Raw genomic sequence first — 24,463 nt, 5'->3', positions numbered from 1 at the left:
ATGAAGGCATCATGATGAATAACCATACAGCTGACCTCTACTCTTTTTAACTGCTTGAAGGGCGAAATCCTTGAGCCTTATGTCAAAATTTTCAGAAGATCCATAGGCACCGAATCCTCTTCCATACAAAATAATGCTATTCTACAATGAGCTCAGTTGGCGGATGAATCTTTCAAAGTGAGGATAATCTTCAGATAGAGTGGTCAGTACAAGTCTGAGATGTTTTAGGAGATAAATAGGACATTTTGATTTCCTCCCACAAGTATCCAAGTGCTAAGATCCATTCTTGTAAAAAGAGTGAGATTCATTATCCTGAGGCCATATCATCAGCCTTGTAAACAGCATGAGAGCTGTTACAAATTTTGAGAGTTGCTTGGTTGTCAGTAGTGATAATACTCCCTACTGGAATTATGTTAGGTCAGCCTCTCAGTTTTGAGTATTAATGATCATATGATTACGTTTTGCAAAAACAGAGATATAACTGATATTGTCAAGGATGCCTACTCACAGGGATCACAAAATTTCAGTTCACTTCAGTTAATTCTTAGTCTAATTATGCTTTTTTGGAAAAAAGTAATTCAACTAGTGATCTCATGCATCCCTGTAGAATGCCACATTTAACCTTCAGATAATTTTATTAATGATATTTCATATCATATATATCTATGATAGCCATCTTGAAGCTCAAGGCATAGTCCAGCCACAAGGTCACTTCTGCCCACTGAATGATCTGACTACTCACTGCCCCAGGATTTCCTCCATATAACCACATCCTTTTTATTCTCTCCCCCTCCCTGGTCCCCAGAGTTCAAACAACCATTACATTATGGTAAACAATTAAACCACGTGTGGAATCTCATTTTATATTGGTTGAATTTTCAATGCACTTTCATTCAGTTACTGACCAACTTCAGTTTCCACATAGTCTACCATCCCGATATAGAAAAATTAACTTGTTCCTCAAAATGTTTCTGCTGTTTATGTAATAATAACTCAGATGTCATAATTAAATATGCTGACTGTCAGTAAATAATGTGACACCTGTATAGTCACATTGTTAAAATACATAATAATTTCTACTTAATCACAGATAATAATTTAAATAAAGAAATGTATTCACCTTACCAAGATAGTCCTTAATGTTATCTCAACTACTGTGTTCACTTTACTGCCACTACACACACTTTTACTTAACAGTTTGTTATAAACTGGTACAAAACAAAATTTAGTAAAAACGTGCTATTTACAATCGAAATGTATATAAAAATAAATGTCTCTTCAATTGGTACTGTTAACTTGATAATTATGTATTGCTGTTGCAAAAAAATTTGCTTATGAAAAGTTCAACATTTGTAACAAAAATAATGAGCTTTAAAAATTGGCCAATATGTCATCATTGTGTAAGCAAGCTTATCCACAAAGCTCTAGAATGCTAGAGGAACAATATAAGCTTTAAAGAGAGAGAAAGTTATAACGAGCAGTAAGCACCAGTTTGTGTAAGCTAAAAAGATAGATTATATTTAGGATGCTGTAAGCTGTATAAACATTATTGCTAGCTGTAAAGAAGTAAAATTATTAGAATATTTATTCTTTCAGACATTTATTGTCTGAGATAGATATTATTTGCCATATATCAGATAATTATTTGTGCGTGTATGTAAGAGGGGGGGGGGGGAGAAGAAGACATTTTATCAGTAACTGTAAGTTACTGTTGTTTTAAATCATTTATTTGAATGTTAAAAATTACCATAACTTAATGTTAGAGGTCTTCATCATAAGTTATTTATACTGAAATGTTTAACAAGAATGTATATATATATTTATTTTATTTACACAGTTTATTGCTTTACTTTATTAAAGTTGGAATATTATTTTGTTATGCTTTTCATTCAAAAGTATATTCAGTTATTTTTACACCTTCTTGTTCATTAACTGTTATAGTTTATAATTATCTCTTTTCTCACTTTTAAAATTTCACAATTAATTTTTAAAATATAATAAAATTTAATTTGATTCTGAAAATTTTTCCTGGTGATAATTTAACTATTATATGTTATTTAGTAACTTTGGTAACATGAAGAAACTAAACCAAAATTGCCAGAAATAATTTTCTTGCAGCAGTTGGAGACAAAACTGTGGACCAGATTTGAATTCCAGCAATGCTATTCTTGTGTGTTGACCAGTGGTGGATCAACTTCTCATTTTATATCATCCAGTCATACTTTCTGCTTGGTTGTTGTTGTTATTTGGCTTTTAGGAGCATTAGCAATTAAGGCCATATTGCTCCAAGGATATGCGATGGTCATTCCCTGACCTTTCCGCATCCTCCGTATTTGGTGGTCATGGGCTTGAACCCTGGTCTAATCAAGAAGCGTGTGCTACGCACTGCTGCTCCTGCCAACCTGGCTACGGAGGCGCCTGGTTCATTGTCAGGTAGATTTAGATCATGGTCTGGGACTTACCTGCAAATCATCTGTTTGAGTTTAACATAAACTTTCCTGTTCAGTCCACTGATCAACCAACTACAGAACCCTCCGAGAATCTTGATCACTTATTTCATCTAGTACATTCTCTGAATTTCTCTATACAGTTATCAGGGAGAATCATTCTTGAGATTTTTCACATCAGCCTCTCTTGCAGTAAGACAGTCAATCACTCACTCTAATTTATCTTTCAAACTGCAAACCTGAAATCAATTCCCTAGTCAGTGACCACTACTGCATTAAAGTTCTAATTGAAGGGTTGGAAGGCAGCCTAAGTTCCCAAATTAATAACTTAAAACTCTTTTAATCATGCATATATTTAACTGGCAGATATATACAGGGCACTTGATCATCCATCTGCAATGATTGTGGAGAGTATAATGAGAGTATATTACTTGCAAATCAGTTGCCATCAGGCTGAAAGTACAGGAACCATTGGCAGGTTGTGAACATGCATTAAGTGGAAGATGTAGAAAGATGCTGCAGTAATTAAAGGTAAAGGCACGGTTTTTGATTTCAGAAAAGGAGGCTATGGCAGTTTAAAGCACAACATGACATCTATTAATTTGGTGGATTGCAGAGGGAGGGCAAATACATTAGAATTATGGAATAAATTCTAAGCAATAATCATGGAAGTCATGAATGCATATATACCATTAAGTAAATATAACATGAGGAGGAGGAGGATGCCAGGATGGATGAATACGAAGCTGGCCAGTCTAATAGAGCTGAAAAAGACAGCACGTGAAAGTTACAGAGAAATTAAAAGTACTGAAGCCTACAACAGCTACAGTTGGTCTGTAATAGTACTATAGATAAGGTTAGGGAGGCCAAGGCTGAATATGAGAAGGCACTGGCTAAGAGAGCAAAGAATGGGACAAGGAGTTTTTCGTGTATGATGAATATAAAGAAGAAACCGAATCAGATTGGACCCTTGTGTACTGGGAAGTCAGCCAAATACATGTGTAATACTTGTTAATAGTACAGGAACCATTAAAATAGTTCATTTTTAAATAGTCTATCTCCATGGAATATTAAAACATTTTTAATAGTCCATGGAAATGATGTTGTAATGAAAAAATTAAAAATACCATTATTAAAGCCAAAAAAGGCACAGAAATCAAAATTTGTTCTGTGAGGTGTCACTGCCAATGCAACCTACTACCAAGAAGTTTTTTAAGTGATGTAATCCACTGTAAGCAACCCAAAAAAATGGTGATATGATTGGCTCCTTCACTGTGAAACTTGTCATGTCACTCATTATCCAGCAATTTTGGGCTGACAAAAAAGAGTTCTGTCATGCGACACCTTACCTAATATGGCACCATGCAACTTTTGGCTAATCCAAAAATTAAAACAAAACATGAAAGGAAAACACAATTTAAATCCATCCAGGATATTAATTCAAACATGATGGACCACTTAAAAGAATTCACAAGAGAAGAATTCCAAAAATGTTTTAATCAGTGGCAGGCATGATGGAACAAGTATGATTTTGCAGAAGGAGATTATGTTGAAGAATATTAATAATTTAAACATTTATCATTGAATAAAATTAAATTTTGCAATATTTGGCAAACTTTTTTAATCAAACCTTGAAGCAGTAATTGCAGGTGGCTTCATTACACAATAAGCAAAAATGGGAAAGCATCCTCATTACCAAACTAGACAGCTCTTAACAGCTAGGACTTGAACAGTATCCACTTACCCAGTAGGGATCAAGCTCACTTCAATCTAGTTTTATCTCTTCCCCTTTGGAAGTATATTAGAATCATCCTCTGTTTTATCCTGACCAATCACCTTTGACATTCTAGTTACAGCTCAGCAATTAATCTGTAAATAAAATGGTCACCAAACTCTGCCCAGAAAGACTATTAGCTCCTTATAGACCTTGCATTTGTCTCTTGACATTCTCTCCATAGACTTGGTAGGTGATGTAGATGCTCTAATTAATGGAATTATTAGCAACATCCTTTCCATCAGAACAGACCTCATCCCACAAACCAAATCAGTATCAGGCAGAAAATATCCCTTCCTTCTGGTATAAATCAGAGATCATCCATAAGATCAAATTAAAAAGCTTTTACAGAATAAAATACAGAGCATCAGGAGAACAACCTCATCAAACTATGTGCAGCATTCTCCAGAATGAAGCTAAAGTATTGATACATGCAGCTTACCAGAACTGCACTAAATTTATTCAGAATAAGCCTGATATACAGTAAAGATATCACTCTTTGGAATTATGAAACAAAATGGCAAACTGATTAACACATCCATTCTCTCTTAGACAGTGACAGTTTTGCTGACTACTTTTCTACAGTTCAGTTAAATGCCTTTGAATCCTTTGCTTTCACCATACACTAAATCTCTTAAGGATGATATTCTTATCAATATTCTATTAATTGATAATGACTCAGAAGTCTAATTTACAAAAGATTATTGGTGAATAATAATCTTTCGTAAAAAGATACCATTGCTCCCCCACAATTGCTCTAATTTGTCTCTTGAAAATTAAGAGGTACCCTCCACACCATCAACAGCCCCCTAGCCAAGTGGTCAGGAGCGGGAGTGCAGTAGCACACACTCTGAGTAGACCGGGGTTCAAGCCCCTGACTGCTAAATACAGTCGATCTACCAACCTGCACTGGACAAGTATGGCAGATTATGGTTAATTTCTCTCACAATGAATTGTTGAGGTGGCTTCCATCCTGCAGTGAAATGATAATGGGTGCAGTTTACCTTTTTTTTTTACCCTCCACACCTTAAGGAAGTAAATATCAAGCCTATCTTTACGAAAAGGGGTACGGAATCGATAAACAACTATAGGCCAGTTTTATTGTAAAAAAAAGTATAGCTAAAACATTTTATACAATTAGTATTAATATCAGTAGTGGCAAATGATGCAAGGAAGCAAGGTTACACAGCATCACAAAAAAAAAACAAAAAAAAACCTAACACTTTCCACATCAGCTGTTCATCCCCTCTAATAGATTATCTAGTTCTTTATTGAATTTATTCAGACTAGACACTCCCACTACACCAGATAGAAGCCTGTTCCAATGATCAACTATCCATTGCTGAAAGAAAATTTCTGCACATCTATCCTGAAACCATCATCCTCAATTTGAATTTATGTCACTTATTTGTGTAGTCTGAGTAAGAGGAAGAATGTCATCAGCATTGAGCTTACCCAATCTATTCAGCATAAGTAGCATTGAGCTTACTCAATCTATTCAGCATAAGTCTCCACTAATCTAATACCTTTTTAGCAGTCTGTTTCAGAGCCTTAGATAATCAACTGTAAGTCAACTCTACCGGGCAATGATATCTGAAGAGCATTTGATAAAGTGCCACATGGAATGCTAATCTGAAACTATAGATGGGATCGATGCTACCTTTCCCTGCATGTACATAAACTAATTAACAACCAAATACACCTGGATCTATTCACACCTCACATCCCTCAAGGTTCCCCCTGCACCCTAATGTCTAACGTTTTCACCAATGATCTATCATTGGTGAAAACGTTAGACATTAGGGGGTGCATCTATCATGCTGGAATTAGGGATCTATCATGCTGGAATAGACTTCCATCACTTGTCGTGGAAGTTGATAGACTAAATAAGTTTAAGGCTCAGCTGGACAGGTATTTCGAATGAACATAGGGGTGGAGTGCAAGTGGTTATTTTTTATTTATTTATTTTTTATTATTTTTTATTTTTATTTATTTATTTATTTTTTTGGCTGATGCTGCATAAGCTTGCTTTCTTGCATCAAATGCCTCTACTAATGCTAATCAAACTGTATTAGTACTCCTCGTGTAAGTGTAACTGTCAAAATCTACTCCATTAATGTTGTTTGTAGTTGATCATGATCAACTACAAACAACTCTGGAAAATCACTTCTGATTCAATCCAATGAGCACATTGGATTGAATCAGGAGTCCCAGATAACTGGTTTCCCAGTTAACACAAAAATATAAAGTATTCAGCAACATACCAAAAAAATATGGCGATAAATAAACAAGTGAAAAAAACTGACCACGCCGTTTTCAAACTTTTGATTAATTTAAAGTTTTTGTTCGTTCAATTTCTAAACAAAAAAAAATTGACACTGCTGACAAACACGAAACAAAATTTCTTTTTTGCAGTGTGACGGAACACAACAATCCATGCGACGCACTGAAACTAAACATTTGTTCTCTTTCCACTGTTTTTTGAGCGGCAGGCGTGAAGACAGCTGGGGTTGCAGGATAATAGGTACATTCATCTCCCAAACATGACTTATAACACCGCTTCCTGTCACTTATTTGTGACTCACAAAACATCTGTTTATACCTGTCTATTTATTACTTGAATTTTATGATTTACGGTGGATATATATATTTTTTTTACTTTGGAGTCTTGTTGTTGTTGTTGTTATTTGGTTTTTAGGAGCATTAGCAACTAAGGGCATATTGCTCCGGGAATATGCGGTGGTCATGGGCTCGAACCCCGGTCTAATCAAGAAGTGTGTGCTATGCACTGTTGCTCCTGCCCACCTAGCTACGGAGGCGTCTTGGAGTCTTGAAGTGTCCCAGTTAATCCCATCCTGGTAAATTGAGAGTCTGCTTTACAATAAACCCCACACTTATAAAGAAGTGCAATGAAGTCAGCAGTCTCAGAATTATGTTCTCAAGCAATGGTTGATATGCATGTGCAAAAAATTGTTAGCAAGGCTGTTAAAACATTTTGTTACAAGGCAACTGTATTTAAAATTCTTGAATCTGGCTCCCCATCTGGAATTCCTATTAGAAAACACTCTGTGACAACATAAAAGCAGTACAAAAAAAATTTCTTTGACATCTCCTCCTTCAGGAATCCGCTTTTCTACCACTTTAATTTGATACCTCGATGCATTAGAATAACAGTTACTAGCATCAAACTCTGGGTAAAAGTAATATAGAGAACGTTTAGCATAACATAATAGAATATAACATTTATAGACAACACACAAAAAAATTAATTGCTTAAAAGATGTTAGTGAGTATATAGTGTTTAGCAGGTCTAAAGAATATCCTTTTAAAAATAAGTAGCTGAATTTTTTGGTGTTTTAGAATGAACATTAATAAGTTTTTAAGGAATGGTGAGTAAAAATGGGCCAATCTTTTTGATGGCAAAATTCTCACCAAAACTCTATGCTAAGTGATTGTGATAGGCAATGAACATTGCATCTAGTTAACAAATGATTTCAAGCAAGACAAGAACTGCTGCAAACAGTCAATCAAGGACCAAATCAGCTGATTTCTGAGAGAATACTGTGAAGAGAATGGTATAACATTGATTTCTGGAATAAGACACAAAAAATTAAGTTGCATTTTTTGATGACAGCTTTTTAATGAATGGTGTGAGCTGAAATCAACCAGAAACCAGCAGCAGAATTGTGATCAAAGGTCTGTGTTAAGTGGTTGTGACTGGCAATGAATATTGCATCTATTAAACAAAATATGATTTCAAGCGAACAAGAACTGCCACAGACAATTAACCAATGACCTCATCAGCTGATTTCCGAGAGAACAATGCAAAGAGAATTGCATAACCTGCATATCTGGTATAGGGCCCACAAAAAAAAAAAAAAAAAAAAAAGTTAACTGAACATATTAAAAAAAAAAAAACACAGCTGATATGGACTAAAAGGCATAATAACTAGATTGTTGATGATCAAAAAGCTCTGGTGTGATGAATCCAAATTTTGCCTATTTTCTAATTAAGCCAGGCACTGAGTTCACAGGAGAAGTAATGAAGCAGTTTATCCAGCCTGTGTGCAAGGTGTCATACAAGCTGGTGGGCTAGTAATGCTTTGAGGAGGTTTTAACTATTATGAAGTGTGTTCTCTACCCTAAATACTAACCAGGATGAATTAGGCTGGCTATACAAATATTCTGGATGATCAGGTTGTACCTTTTTGTTGAATGTTTGGGGGACATTCATAGTTTTAATACTCCTGTATTCCACGATGATAACTGTACATTTCACAGGGCCTCTACTGTTTTAAACTGGCATGAGCAACATGATGGAACAGTAAGGGCTTTTAACTGTCCTGAATTGACTAGCTAAGTCACCAGATTTAAATCCTACAGATATTATATGGGACTATCTTGAACAGAAAGTGAAAATACAACAGCATCATCAACAAAAGCTGATATATTCAATTATTTATGGGCTCAAATGTTTTCAGAATGGCCTAATATTGACAAACTATTTAGGGGTCTATGGTGAATCTCTGCCAGTGAGAATTTATGAAGTGATATGTGCTACAGAAGGGGTTACACAGGTGATTAGTTTTTTATTTATTGTCTGTATGATGCTACTGAAGTCCTTCATAAAGTACACTTCCATGTGTCATCAAGAAAACGATTAGAATATAACTATATTTAATACCTCCTCTTCAGAATCTGAAATCATAAAGTATGGTACCATTAACTGGCACAGCTTGCTACTCAGTTCACTATCTGTTTCTTCAACAATCCTCAAGCAGTCCAAGTCTCAATTAGGAAATATACATGTTCTCTAAGTATTTATAGTGTAGCTCGTGACTATATCTGGTTATATTCAATTATTTATTTTAATTTCAACTATTGATTTATTTTCTTAATTTCAATTTTTTCCCTTTTCAGTAAATTATTTTAAAATTTTAAATGGAAATTTAAAAATGTTACACTGTTATTGGTTTCAATGCTGTGTATATATTGTTTTAAATAAAATAAAATAAACAGTAATATAACTGAATATTGTAAAAACAATCTTTCACAAAAATTTGATAGAATTCCACCAAGTACATATTTTTCTTGATAAAGCAGATTTTCTGGTTGTGGCTTAACTTTGAACATTAGTAAATATTAGTTAACTACTTCTCTCTTTAGCATTTTGTCTGTTGCGCTTTTTCAATAGCTACTTACCACCTTATTTTTCTTAGGCATGCGTACTAATGATGAAATACGAGGTGGTTCTTTAACAAAAGCTTGACGATAAATCCTTAAATCCTGAGTGACAAAGTTAGGAAAGTAAAAATAAATATTTCCTTTTTTATCTGTTCCTAGTAAAACTTCCTTTTGATCAGATGTGTATTCACCAACAGCATCTTGAACGTTTTTATGATTATGCTGCAACAAAAGAAAGGTACTATTTTATTAATAAGCATGTGTAGTCATTTTTTCTTGTGTTTTCATAATAAATAAGTTTTTATAAAGTGATATGTGAATTAATTCATATACATAAAATTAAAAAACATCCAAAATAGCTGGTTTTAAATAATTTGAAAAATATAAGAGATTTAACTCATACCTTTTTATAGGAAGTTCTTCAGCCTGACACTCACATCATATTAATCCAATTAATACATTATATGAGACTAAATTTATGACACGATATTATGATTTAAAATTGTTAATATATATGGGTTTTTTAAAATTAATTCTGTATTCAATTTCCATAATCTACTCACTGCCAAAAGGAAGAGCAAAGTGAAGTCGATGCACAATCAACCCACCACAAACTAAACCACCCAGCAATAATGGACAGGAAATTGAAGACAATTGTCAAATTTACTAAAATACTTTACGCTGAACTTCTTAATAAGGGACAAAGTTATTTTGGGATGGTCCATGCTCACAAGAAGTAAAGTGACACTTAACAATCTCCACTCTCTTTTATACTAATACAGCAGACCCTCGTTATAATGCAGTTTGCTTTACGATGATTCGCTATAATGCTGTCACAAATCACTATAACACTCTTTTACAGATTATTTTTTGGAATGAAATCATTTCACTTTGATGGAGTCAATAGCTTGAAAATGAATAGCAAAACAGCATTAGAACGTTTCTCACACCGACTTCAGAAATTTTCCCACACTCAGTGAAATTTTCTCACACGCTAATTTAATTGCAGTACAGTGACTTGTTATGTGTTCCGAGATCAACATTTTAAAAAATGATGAAGTATGTTGCTTGTAATAGTTGCGTTATATGCATTTATCCAAAGTCTAGTCATCACTCAGTACAGTATTAGACATCGTGCGTAACGGACAGTTTACTCGAACATTGGGTCATAGTTAATGCAATCAACACAGTTACATTTCCGAAGAGTTAATAATGGCAGATAAGAATGAAAATGCAACGTCTGGACACAGTACAAATAGTATAAATGTAAGAAAAAGACTGAATTTGAAAATTAAATTAGACGTTTTGAAGCGAATCGATTCCGGTCAACGACAAGCAGATGTGTGCAATAATTTAGGACTGGCAAGTTTTACTGTAAGAACAATTATAAAAAATAAAAAATTAATTTTAGCAGCGGGGAAGACAGCTGTTCCACTCCAAGCAACTAGGGTTAGGCCAGCTATTAGGATTGAAATGGAGAGACTTTAACTAATTTTATTGAAGATAATATCGAATGCAGAATTCAGTTAAGTTAAATATTATAAAGAGAGAGAGAGAGAGAGAGAGAGAGAGAGAGAGCCCATTACGATCTGAAGAAAACACCTAAAAAATAAAAAAAAAATGTGGAACCATTTAAAACTAGTAAGGGCTGGTTGAATAGATTTAAAATCCAGGAAAAAGCCTCAAGTGCAGATCAAGGAGCCAAAACTTTCAAAAAAGAATTTGTTAAAATTATTGAAGAGGGCTAGTATGTGTTATACTTCTCAACAAGTTTTTAACATAGATGAAGCAGAACTTTTTTTGGAAATGAATGCCTAAAAGAAGTTTCATATTGAAAGAAGAAAAAAAACGTGCCAGGTTTCAAAGCGGTGAAGGATCGGTTGACTTTATTGTTGGGTGGTAACGCTGTGGGGGATTTAAAAATTAAAACCCCCTTTTAGTTTACCAGGAAGAGGGCCAAAGTATAACCCAAAATCTACACATTTTCATGATTAAATTCATCAATTAAATTAAATCAATTAAATTCATGATCTTAATTGGAATTTTAAGTTTAATTTTGATACGTAAGTAGTTACCACATAATTATATACGTATGCAATGCAGAATATTTTATATGTACAACTATTTGAATATTAAATATTTTGACCAACATTTGTGCATCTTTTCACTGCCATTTATTATCGATTAGGAAATATCCTATTGCACCGACCGCAACTCACAAATACATATGTTACCTTATGGGAATGCGGTGCTCGCTTAGCACTCTGTTTTTCCGGAACGAGTTATCAGCGTTAAGCGGGGTCACCTGTAATAAGATTCAATTTAGTGTACTGTGACAAGATTATTTTTATTAACCAATGTAAATAATGTTATTTACACATGCGCATAAAGGTCCACAAGTCCAAAACTGTGTATGGTCTACGTACATTTATAGCGTTAGGGTTTAACTTCATTTCAAGTGTTTCAGCTATTAGGAGTTTTGTATATTCATATTGTGTATTAATTACTTTAGCCTCATATGCATATATACAAAACTCCTAATAGCTGAAACACTTGAAATGAAGTTAAACCGTAAAGCTATAAATGTACTTAGACCATACACAATTTCGGACTAGTGGACCTTTACGCGCATGTGTAAATAACATTATTTACATTGGTTAATAAAAATAATCTCGTCACGGTACACTAAATTGAATCTTATTATTAGTATAAAAGAGAGTGGAGATTGTTTAATGTCACTTTACTTCTTGTGAGCACGGACCATCCCAAAATTACCTTGTCCCTTATTAAGAAGTTCAGTCTAAAAATATTTTAGTAAATTTGACAATTGTCTTCAATTTCCTGTCCATTATTGCTGGGTGGTTTAGTTTGTGGTGGGTTGACGTGCATCAACTTTGCTTTGCTCTTCCTTTTGGCAGTGAGTAGATTATGGAAATTGAATACAGGATTATTTTTAAGAAACCCATATATATTAACAATTTTAAATCATAATATTGTGTCATAAATTTAGTCTCATATAATGTATTAATTGGATTAATATGATGCGAGTGTCAGGCTGAAGAACTTCCTACAAAAAGGTATGAGTTAAATTTCTTATATTTTTCAAATTGTATTAAAGTAGGAAGGATTGAGCTGTATTGCTCTTATATATTTTTAAGGTTTTAAATAATATGTTTTGTAACTTACTTTCTTTTAAAACCTTCTTTAAAACCACATTCATTATGTTTACTATTGATCCTATCTTTGTAATGTTCACTTTTAGTCAGTCATAGATATGTTGTGAGAGAATTAAAGTGCAGCATTTGCACCTGTTTAGGATCTAGTTCTAAACTTGCATCTGTTTAGAATCTAGTTGGAATACTAGATGAACAGTGGAATATCCAGGATTTGGGGGGGGGGGGAAGCAAAAGGATAAACATGTAACACAAAGAGGACTCCCCTTTTGTACGTCTATGCCCTGGTAATACCACTGTATATAAAAATGGATTTTTTTTTTTAAAGAATATAAAGATCAAAAGCTTTAAACGAGGATAAAAGTAATGATAATATAGTATTTGCAGAGTAGAAAAATTTTAAGAGAAGAAATTTTAATATACAGTGGAACTTCTCTATTACGAACTTCCATTTAATGAATTTCTCTATATTACGAATTTTTTTGCAAAACATTGCACCTTGAAACGAAATTACATGTAAAATTAACCCCATATAGCGAAGTGTTAGTCTCTCTATAATGAATTTTTAAAAAAATTAGCAAAAGCATTTTTGAAGATTTTCTAGTATTTACTGCTAAACAGCCGCTCAAATATATGGCCTCCTTCCTTCCGAAATTGCTCACTATCATCTGGAATTAATCATCCTTTTAGTGACTTGTGGCCACTGATGCCCGTAGAAGGGTCTTTGTTTCATTTTTGTTAGTTATAAAACCAAATGGGTTTTCTTAAAAGTGGGCATGAACTTTGCAATAAATAGGATAGATTTGTAAATTGATGTTGGCTAAGGGGAAAACAAAATTCGCTGCAGTTAAACCTTTTGTGTGCTGCGGCGGTACATAGAATGCTTCGATAGTCAGTTTTTAGTAATGCCCACTGAGTGACATTCGCTTCTCACATCAACCATACCATGTGACCTTCCTGTCAATCATTATATGATAGTTTTTGGATATGTCTGTTCTCATCTAACTGGACTCTCAGTAGATGATTTTGATTAATTTTTTTTTTTAAATTTCATTCTTTTAGAACGATTTGTCGTCAGTCACATAGGCTATATGCTCTTGTTTTTTTTTTTTTTTCTGAAAAAAAAAAAAAAAAACAAGATACATTAAACAGTATACATTAACCATAAATTTTCTTTCATGTATATATGAATGAAGCAGAATAAAAGAAATTCACAAAGTCGTACATTTTTTCAAAGTGACTGATAGGATGGGACACGTGATATTGTTGAATTGACAAGCGAACGTCAGTGAGTAGGCGGTACTAACAATTCACTATATGGCCAGCACAGCAAAGTTTGTGGTGACTACACGGTATATGTATTGGAAAGAACTGCAGTTGAGTAATTTTTTTCCATTGCGGAAACAATGTTGAAGAGAAAGTGTTTAAGTATTAATGATAAAGTCAAGGTTCTTCATGATATTGACCAGGGTTTTAAGAAAAACAGATATTGCGGAGAAATATAGCATACTTGCAAGCAGTGTATCTATGATTTTAAAAAATTGAGTATCAATTTTAAATGCAATTGAAGGAGGAGCAGACAAGAAGCTAACTAAGTTGTGTATATACGAAGATGTTGATAAAGCTGTTCTAAAATGGGTGCAAATGAAATTGAAATGATACGCGAAAAAGAATATACCAATATCAGGTCCAATAATTAAGCAACAAGCTCTGGAATTTGCACAGTCCCTTGGATATACAGAATTTAATGTGAGCACTGGGTGGTTAGATAAATTTAAGAAGCGCCACAGAATTGTGGAAAAGGTTATTTGTGGAGAAACTGTTAACTAATGTAAGCGAAGAAGATTGCAACAATTGGAGGAACAACACCTTAAAGAAGATTTTGGAAGAATATGAACCTAAGGATGTTTTTAATGCTGACGAAGTGGGTTTATTCTTTAAATGTTTACCTAATAGAACATTTGCTTTTAAGGATGATAAATGTTTTGGCAGAAAGCAAAGAAAGAAAGAAAGAATCACTGTGCTAATTGGAGCCAATATGACCGGAAGTGAAATATTAAGACTTTTAGTCATCGGAAAATCAAAAACCCAAGATGTTTTAGAGGCAAAAAATCTTTGGAAGTTGACTACACCTTTAATAAAAAAAGGCATGGATGACAAGTGATATTTTTGAATAATGGATATTAAAACTAGACAAGCGTATAACAAAAGAAAAAAGAAAAATCGTGTTGATTACTGACAACTGTCTGGCACACCCTGCCAGTATTTCTGCCAAACTTAACCTGATTCGCGTCCGTTGTGTGAAGTTGTTGTTTTTACCACCAAATATAACGTCAAAACTCCAGCCAATGGACCAAGGCATTATTAAAAATTTTAAATTTCATTATCGAAAGAGAATAATAATGAAGGTTGTCAATGCGTTACAAGAAAATAGAAATTTGGAGGTTACAATTAACCTTAGAGATTGCATCTCTGAACTGGCAAAAGTTTGGACAAATGATGTCACTGAATACGCTATTCAAAATTGTTTTTCGAAAGTGAGATTTGCATTGAATACAGAAGTCGAACTGTCCCCTTCACAACTGAAAAACTTTTGGACATTATTAGAATCGTCCAGAAACATCGAAAATGAAATAACACTGGATGGTTATGTTTATGTAGATCAAGATCTGGCTACAATAGAACATCCAAATGAAGACGAAATACTGCTGAACAGTGTTAAAAGCCACTATGATCACGAAGAAATTGACGATGATGCTGAAGATGAATCAGAACAACCTGTAGAAAAGCCACTCGCGAAGAAATGACTCGCGCTTTTAAAACGGTTCGTCTGGGTCTACAGTTTGGTGAAAATGTTCCTGATAATGTATTTAATGCACTGAATAAATGTGAGGTTTTCTTTGAGAATCAAACATTTTTTAACTGTACTGAGCAAACAAAAATTACCAATTATTTTTAAATTTGTGATATTTACCAGTGAAAACTGTGTAAATGTAATTTAAATAAGCTATGTTTTTGAAATAAAATACATTAAAAATAAATGTACATTCGTTTTCTAATTGGATAATTTCCAATAAAAAAGATATTCTCTGTATAATGAAATTTCTCTATAACAAATGTTTTTGCTGGATTTATCGAATTTGTTATAGGGAAGTTTGATTGTATTTTCACTTAAATCTTTCTAGTCACATATGGTATAATCAGCACTACATATTGAGAATAAGGATTATACAAAATCATTTCGATAATCAATATAGTGTGTATGTTGGTGGCAGACAATATAGTTAAGAGTCATTTTATTTTGTACAATAGTAAAAGCTTGTTTTAGAACTTTTTGCATATATAAAGTTCAGTTTTTCTGCAATTATGATGCATTTTAATATTTTTATACAATTTTTGTAAAGTCGTGTACATCAAAATTGAACAGTCTCTTGACACAGAAATGTCTTTATTACAAAAGTCCAATACCCACATTAAAAATGCATGTTCAAAATTACACTGGATAACTAAAGCTTTTGGGAATTCTGTTTTCCATTTTTTATGCATATTTATCATGATCACAACCAGAGGACCTTTATGCAGAATGAATAATATATTTATGAAGTAATCTGGGAATAAATTTTCTGCTTTTTATCTTTTCTTCATTGGAACATGGGTTGGCAGAAAACAAGGTAGTCATATATAGACATTCTTAAGGGAGGGCCAGTGCAGCTAGTAGAGTCCGTCAGCAACAAGTTCTGTCACCCCCATTTCAAATTTTCATTAATGACATTGATGGAGGAGTGTACAGGAAGTTGTAAAAGTCTGCTGTTTTAAAATAAATTAATTTTTTGTTACTGTTCCAGGACAGCCACAGAGTCAGAGGAGTCACAAAATAGAGGCACACAAACCACATCATGTTGCTTTAAAATGACTTGGATTGATTGCAGATATGGCCTGAAAAATAGCAACTAATGTTTAATGCTCCCAAATTTAAGGTTTTGCTCTTGTGGGACAGAAATCAGGGAGTTACCTGTAAACTAGGGGAAGAAAAGTTGAAAGTGGTTCAATAAAAGGCACCAAGGTTCAGAATACAAGCTACAAAATTTACCATGTATTGTAGTAAAGAGTGTAATTTGGACTGCCAAATTTGTAAAAATTGTGCTGTCTCATGATTTGTAGGAATTGCAAGTAGAGAGAAGAACTTTATTGTTTGTCTATATAAGACGATGGTGAGACTACATCTAGAATACCATATTCAGGTTTGGAGGCCACATCCGGAGGGGGGGGGGAAGACAGCTTCTAGAGAACATTCAAAAAAGGATAATCAAATTGGTGAGGTGTGCCAATCTGTATGAAGAATGGCTTGTGAAGTTTACCTTCAGGCAGAGAATTATACTTGGTGAGAACCTGTGCACCTGTATTTGCTCTGTACTCAAAGTAGAAGAGCCCCATACACATGGGTAAGGTGGCATGCGATTACTGTCACCTGGTCCCAACTCCCTGGTACCTTCAATCAGTTGTGCTGTAAACAGTGAGATGCTTAGATGAATGTGTGCAAGTGTTGTGAAAATGGTGTTATCAACTGAAGCCAGACTGTTTTTAGTGGAATGGGAGGTGAATATAAAAGACAAATAGAGGAGGAACTATATCTTGAAATTCACAAACCACATCCCCACACATTTCTGATCACATCATGAGAAGTAGGAAAAAATAATTCAGTCTGCAAATTTTCTCAGCAAATGGCCATTTCACATGACTCCTGGAAAGCACTTAAAATTAGATAAACAAGGAGTCATATCTAAATAAAACTGAATAAGAAAACAGGAAACATACCCCAAAATATTCAAAACAAAACAGTGACATCTACACCAATAATAAAGTAGGACGCTTAAATCTTCACATCACATTGATTAATAGAACAAAGTTATACATATATCAGAGTTGTTAAATTTATTACAGACAATATTATGCATCTGTTTTATACAGGGTGAGACGAAAAAGTAGCCCACAGCTGAGTTCACGAAAAAGTAGCCCGCCACTCCATACTTGGAGGAACCAGCAGCCAATCAACACACGACTAGCCACCTGCACAAACAAATTTTCCCCTCACAGATTAGTAGCATGCGTCACCCCTCAAGGTCAATCTCGTTGGAAGACAAGTGTTTTGCTTGATGTAATCCAGTTTGTGTCTCGTGTATGTGTGTGTTTGTAAGGGTTTTCTGTATCAACTTATTCAGTTCCAGAAAGTGTGGCCATTGTTGAGGCACATGTGCATATGGGTTCATATAAGGAAACAAGAATGTTTGTGGAACAGTTCCCCACTGCCGGGATACCAGCAAAGCGCTGTATACAGCAACTGATGAAGAAGTGGCACGAAACTGGAAGTGTCCTCAATATGAAAAAGAACAGAACCCCATCTATTCATATGCCAACTGTAGTGCACGATATTTGTGAGAGGATGAAATTAAGCCCCAGGAAGAGTACGTGGAAATTAGCCCAGTGAGTCAGTGTAAGTCAGATAGCATGTGTACGTATGCTGCATTCTCTAAATCTGAAGCCATTTCGTGTAACACGCGTGCAAGAATTAAAAGAGACAGATAAAGTAAAATGTGTAAATTATTGCAGGTGGCCCCTCAACGGAGTCATTGACGAGATGCTCGATCCAACTCATATTTTATGTCAGATGAAGCCTGGTTTCATTTATCCAGACACATTAATTCTCAAAACACAAGGTACTGGGCAACTGAAAATCCACACCCAGCTCTACAAAGAACTGCTTCATGACAAAAAAATCTGAGTATGGTATGCCATATCAACACAGTGGATTGTAGGACCCATCTTCTTTGAGACAACTGTTAACACAGACATGTACCTTGCAATATTTGAAAGCTTTTATGCACAATTAACCCCCAAAGGACGGGAGTGGTACCATTTCTACAAGATGGGGCCACTTGCCATACGTTCCACAGAGTGCTGGCCCGAATTCATGAAGCCTTTTCAGGCGGAAGAACTGTCAGCAAAGATTTATGATCCCCACGTTCCCCAGACCCATTCACATGTGATTTTTACTTTTGGGGCTACCTTAAAGGGAAAGTTTATGAGACAAACCCACACACTCTTCAGGAATTACAGGAGAACATTCGTACTGCTATCGTGGGCATCGATGGTAGTGTTGCAGAGAGTTTGCCAAAACATGCTGACACAGGCTCAGCACTGTCTTGTGGCCCAAGGAGGTCATTTCCAACATCTTCTTTAATGGCAGGTAATGTACTATACATTTATCCACTTGTGCATGCATTGTATTGTAGTTTCATTGACGGGGCTACTTTTTCGTGTCTCACCCTGTGCCATGGCATCCACCCTTTCACAAATAATAACTGCCACACGTGGCAGTCCAAATTGCAGTTTTATTATTATTATATTTCACCAAATAGTATAGGAAAATAATAATAAAATATAAGAACATAATATAATTTTTTTTACAATCATTTAAAAAAAATGTTACAACATGTTGTTATTGTGTACAAAAAGAATTTTTAAAAAAAATTCTTATTAATACATTTACAACAGTCTGTTTGTACTTATGGGATGTTATAATTCTGGTTCCCAAAAGATTCCAGTGTTGAATGTATGCACACAGTGTATTTTTGATGATTTATTTAATTCAGAAAGATTGTCGATAAAAGGGAAAGTCAGTGCCCAAATGATAATGTTGCAAAGACAAAAACATTAGCAAGGCCATTAATACTAAAAGTGATGAAAAAAGGTGAGCCGCCGTAGCTGTGGTCATGCGCGCGGGTGCATAAGTACACGTGAATTGAGCGGCCCAGGTTCAAGTCCGTGACGGCTGAATACAGTGCTGTTTCTTGTATTCTGTCTACCTTGTGAACTCCTCTGACAGGAGCATAAACAGAAAATTTATTTTTTTTTATAAATATAACAAAATGATCATTGTTACTCTATGTATGATTTGCAGTTTACTGAATGTGCTACATGCATTTATATCTATAAAAAAAATTACTTATCAGCATTCTTGGTCAGATATAAGGTAATTCCCATTATATTACTATTTTTTTATGGGTAAATAGGTTTTGACTTAATTTTTCTTAGAGATTACTCAGCTTTAAGTCTGACAACTGATACTGTCATCACTTCATTTTTTAAAAAAATATAATTTGTTATAATAACATTCATATTCTGAAGAATGAAGGGTATTTAATCATATTTTATTATTATTTATAAAAAAATCTATCAGTTATAAATGCATCCTAATCATCTTACCAAGGAATAATCACACAGTGATTTTACAAGCCAGACTTTCTGATGAATTGAAAATTCATGAAAAGACTTTGTTTCAAGAGGATTAACAGTGCCTAAATATACAAATAAAAATAAAAATAAAAATAAAAAAAAAACAATAATAAATAAATAAAACACTGAAAAACAATATTTTCACTTCCATTGGATAATCACTGACATCTGTTAAAAGCAAATTCTAAATAAGCATTTAAGAACTATCATAAATGTCTTAGAGATTTTGTGGTGAAATAGTTCAGGTAATTTTTTCCTTTAAATAAATGTTCACTTTTTAAAAGGTTTTTAAAATTATACACTTGAGCTAATAGTAGTTTTTACACACATATATATATATATATATATATATATAATTATTCTTTTGTATTATGATGGTTCAGTTCGCATTTTATTTTTAATATTCTATTATAGTAGTTTTATTTAATTTCTTTCTAGCTTTTTACAAAAGAATAATAATATATATATATATATATATATATATATATATATATTTTTTTTTTTTTTTTTTCTTTCAAAGAAATGTCCACTTTTGTGTCAGTAATAATGAAACTACTCAAAAATAATTAAGCAAATTACAGATAGTACAACTTTTTTTTTTTTTTATGTGAATCCCAAACACGAGAGGTATTGGAATCTATAGTACTTAGTACCGTGCTTGGATTGGAGGTTGAGAAGACGAAAGAAGATATTTGTTGACATTAGACTTCTGTAGACTGTAATTTTTAGGAAATATATGTACGAAGGAAGATTGTTCCAGAAAACATCAGTTGAATGAATAAACAAGGAAGATGAAAAGTTGGTTCTGTGAGTTTTAAGTTGGACAGTAAATGGATGTTGGCTGGTGGCACCACGTGTTCGGACTGTTTTGAAAGAGAGAGTGGGAATTATAGAAGCCAATTCAGAAGAACACTGCCCATGGAAGTATCTGTAGAAGAGGCATGCAGCAGAAACAGTACATCTATGAGACAGAGTGGAGAGACTCTGTTAGAGATGAATCATTAATTAACCTAACTGCCCTCTTCTGAACCCAATCAAGAAGCCTGAGAGAGGTTTTGGGGGCGCCACCCCAGATGTGGGAACAACATTCCATGGTAGGGCGGATTTGCGATTTGTAAAGAGTGAACAGCTGTTTGGAAGAAAAGTAACGCCAAGAGCAAAAGAGAAAGCCAAGTTCTTTAGATGCAGAGGAAGCAATATTTGTAATGTGCTTATGCCAAGAGAGATTAGAAGTCAGGGTAATCCCAAAAGAGATATATCATCTTGCCTAGAAATCGGAGTGTCACCAAAGATAAGCATAGGAGCAGAAGAATCCTTTTTGCGAGACATAAGAGTGAGTTTTAGAAGGATTGAAATCAACTAAGTTGTCTTTGTCCCACTGGAAAATTACCTGGAGATCGCCATTTAAGGAATTGGTAGCAGATTTTCGAGAAGTTGAAGCTGATTGAACAGGACATGGTTTCTCAAAATGGAAAGTGATGTGCTATCATCGGCAAAATATGGATAGGATTTCCAGTAAATGGAAGAAGGTCATTAATATACAAGAGTAAAAGAGTGAGAGAAAGAACTGAACCTTGGGGGACGCCGGTATTAGTGGAGAAGTTAGAAGACAGAGAGCCATATACCATCACCCTCAGTAAGCAATCAGAGAGAAAACTGGATAACCAATTACTAAAAACAGTTGGCAAACCATAAGATGAGAGCTTGTTTAGAAGACCTTTATGCCAAACACGATTGAAAGCCTTTGAGATGTCAAGAGCAACTGCTTGTATTTTACCGAACTTTTCCATTGAATTAGTCCATAAATGGGTAACATAAGCCAGAATATCACCAGTGGATCGACACTGACAGAATCCATACTGGCGATTGTTGATCAGACGGAAGGTTTCTAGGTAGTTTAAGAGTTGGAGGTTAATTAATTTCTCCATTACTTTAGAAAGTAGAATTAATTGCAATGGGACAATAATTGGATGGGAGGGATTTGTCACCATTTTTAGGAACTGGCTGGATATGATCATATTTCCAAGCAGAAGGAAAAACGCCTTTGAAATAAGAAAGTGAAAAAAGCGGCAAAGAATAGGAGTAAGTTCAGGAGCACAGGTTTTGAGAACAAGTGGAGAAATACCGTTGGGACCTGGAGCTTTCTTAGCATCAAGATTCGTCAAAATCCTTACGATATCCTTTTGACGGAAACCATAGAAGGCATTGAATGGAGTGTGTTGGGAATGGTGGGAGGTGTTTTACCAAGATCATTCATATGTGAGTTGGAAGAAAAATGGGATGCTAGCAAGTCAGCTTTATCCTTGGCCGAAGTGACAACAGAACCATCAGGTTTGGATAGAGGTGGGAGCAGAGATGGGCAAAAGTTGCGGCCAATAGCCTTGGCAAGAGACCAGAATGGTCGGCTACCATTAGGGCAAGAAGCAGGTATCTATTCTTAGCCTGTCCAAACTCTAGTTTGGACTGATTAATAACTGCTTTACAATTGTTGCGAGCTTTGGTGTAGGCAGAAAATGAAACTGAAGAACTAGAAACAAGCCAATTACTGTATGCAGCATTCTTCTCTTGAACAGCCTTAGCACATTTATTAGAAAACCAAGGTTTAGATAAAGGACAAGATTTTAAAGTGGAGTGTGGGATAAAGTATTCCATTCCTGCAAGAATAATTTCACTGACACGATCTGAGAAAACGTTGACATCAGAAATTTTGAAACTGTAATCTGACCAAGGAAAAGAAGAAAAGAAATTTCGCAGGTCATCCCATTTTGCATTCTTGTAATGCCAAACAATATGAGGTTGGGAATAGCCATGAGATAAAGGCTCCATTGGAGAAGAGAAATCAACAAGTTGTGATCTGAGGTGCCTAAAGGACCTCTCACTTCGACCGTGTACTTAGAAGGGTTGTTTGGGAGAAAAAGATTAAGTGTGTTGGCTGTATGGTTAGGATTGTCCGGTATTCTTGTAAGTAAATGAACAGAACCGAAGAGAAAATAAATAAAACAAATGTACCTTTATTATGGATGAATTCTGTATTAAAACCACAAGGGGAGGAGACTTGGCTATTAAATACTTCACAAAGGTAACCTACAACATTTTCAACTTGTATTTAATCCATATTTTTGTAAATACAATTGAATATCAGACCAAACTTGGTAGTCATTTGTAACTATGACCCAAATTGAGTGTATCACTCATAAATATTAAAAAATTTTGGTTTCCAATTCTTTTAGCTTAGAGTACAGCATAAGTTTCATACTGTTAATATTAGCAAAAAATAACTGAGATGATTAATTCAAAGAGGAGTCAAAACTAAAAGAAAAAAAAATGTGTAGCTGATCGATGACTCTCATCATTCAGTGCAAGGCTTCAATTTTAAACTAAAGAAAACCATGTTTAGTCTGTAGAGAAAAGATCCTGCATATCTCCATCTCTTCTGTCATGCAATATGAGTTTCATCTTTTGAAGTTATGACAGGTATCATGTCAAGGTGCAATATTCTTCATATTAGCATTAGAAGAGGCATATGATGCAAGAAAGAAAGTTTATACAGCATCAGCTAATATAAAAAAAAAAAAAAAAAAAACACCTTCCCATTTCACCCATCCATTAACTCCAAATGTTTGTCTAGTTCTGCTTTGAATTTATTTAAGCTGTCAATTTCTACGATGACAGATGGAAGCTTGTTCCAGCAATCAACCACCCGCTGGCTAAAGGCAAATTTTTGCACATATATTCTACAACTGTCTTTCCTCAATTTGAATTTATGTCCTCTCAGGTGATTAATCTGACCAATAGGAAGAATCCCATCAGCATTAAGCTCACTGAAACCATTCAAGGCGTTATACACCTCAATCAGATCAATCTCGCAGGTGCCTTATCTCCAGACACTGCAATTTGCAAAACGTAAAGCCTTTCTTCATAAGAGCAACCCTTTGTTCCATTCACCAATCTTGTTGCCCTTCTCTGTACTCATTCCAGCAGTTCTACATCCTTCCTAAAATGAGGCCTCCAGACATGTATACAGTACTCGAGATGTGGCCTGACCATTGCCTTATATACAAGAGGATAATCACCTCCTTATCCCTGCTAGCAAAATTCCTTTATATCATTCACAAGAATCCATGACCTGCTCTGGCAGCCCTTCTGCACTGCTCAGCAAACTTCATATCTCACTGCACAATTACCCCAGGTCCTTTTCATTCTCCACTTCCTTGAGTGTAGTACCACACAGTTGGTACGTTTCTCATGGGTTACTGCTACCCATGTGCAGTACTTTGCATTTGTCAATGTTAAACTTCAGTTGCCACTTCTCAGCCCATTTGCCCAACTTATCTAGATCCTGTTACATAGAGCTCTTCTGCTAAAAAGGAAACCAGAACATCTGTAACATTAGTATCAGAGTAGAAGTGAGAAGGTCATTTCCACTTTCCTTTGTTTTAGCACCACTTCTATGAAGCGAAACGAAAATCTAGCTTACCTACAACTCATAGTTTGAGGAATTTTTTAAAATGCTTCCTATTGTATGTATTAAAATAGTTTACTTAATGCAAGGGGCAAAAAAAAATAAATAAAATAAACAAAAAAGCAAATGG

General features: G+C 34.6%; 1 protein-coding gene across 1 annotated transcript in view; it reads right to left on the bottom strand.

Moving 5' to 3' along the window:
* LOC150086284 (uncharacterized) overlaps positions 1–24,463 on the bottom strand; it is a 114,230-nt gene that overhangs the window by 29,474 nt on the left and 60,293 nt on the right. Inside the window, exons 8-9 of the mRNA XM_090374848.1 lie at positions 19,842–19,933; positions 9,424–9,627 (exon numbers count right to left, since the gene is read on the bottom strand). Of these exons, the coding sequence (XP_090230974.1) occupies positions 9,424–9,627; positions 19,842–19,933 (296 nt within the window). The remainder of the gene's footprint in view (positions 1–9,423; positions 9,628–19,841; positions 19,934–24,463) is intronic.

Source organism: Mastigoproctus giganteus, chromosome 5, assembly GCF_048544385.1.
Source record: "Mastigoproctus giganteus isolate SK-2022 chromosome 5, ASM4854438v1, whole genome shotgun sequence".
NCBI classification, from domain to species: Eukaryota; Metazoa; Arthropoda; class Arachnida; order Uropygi; family Thelyphonidae; genus Mastigoproctus; species Mastigoproctus giganteus.
Note: the sequence above shows the minus strand (reverse complement) of the source record. Positions and strands in the feature narration are given on the sequence as shown.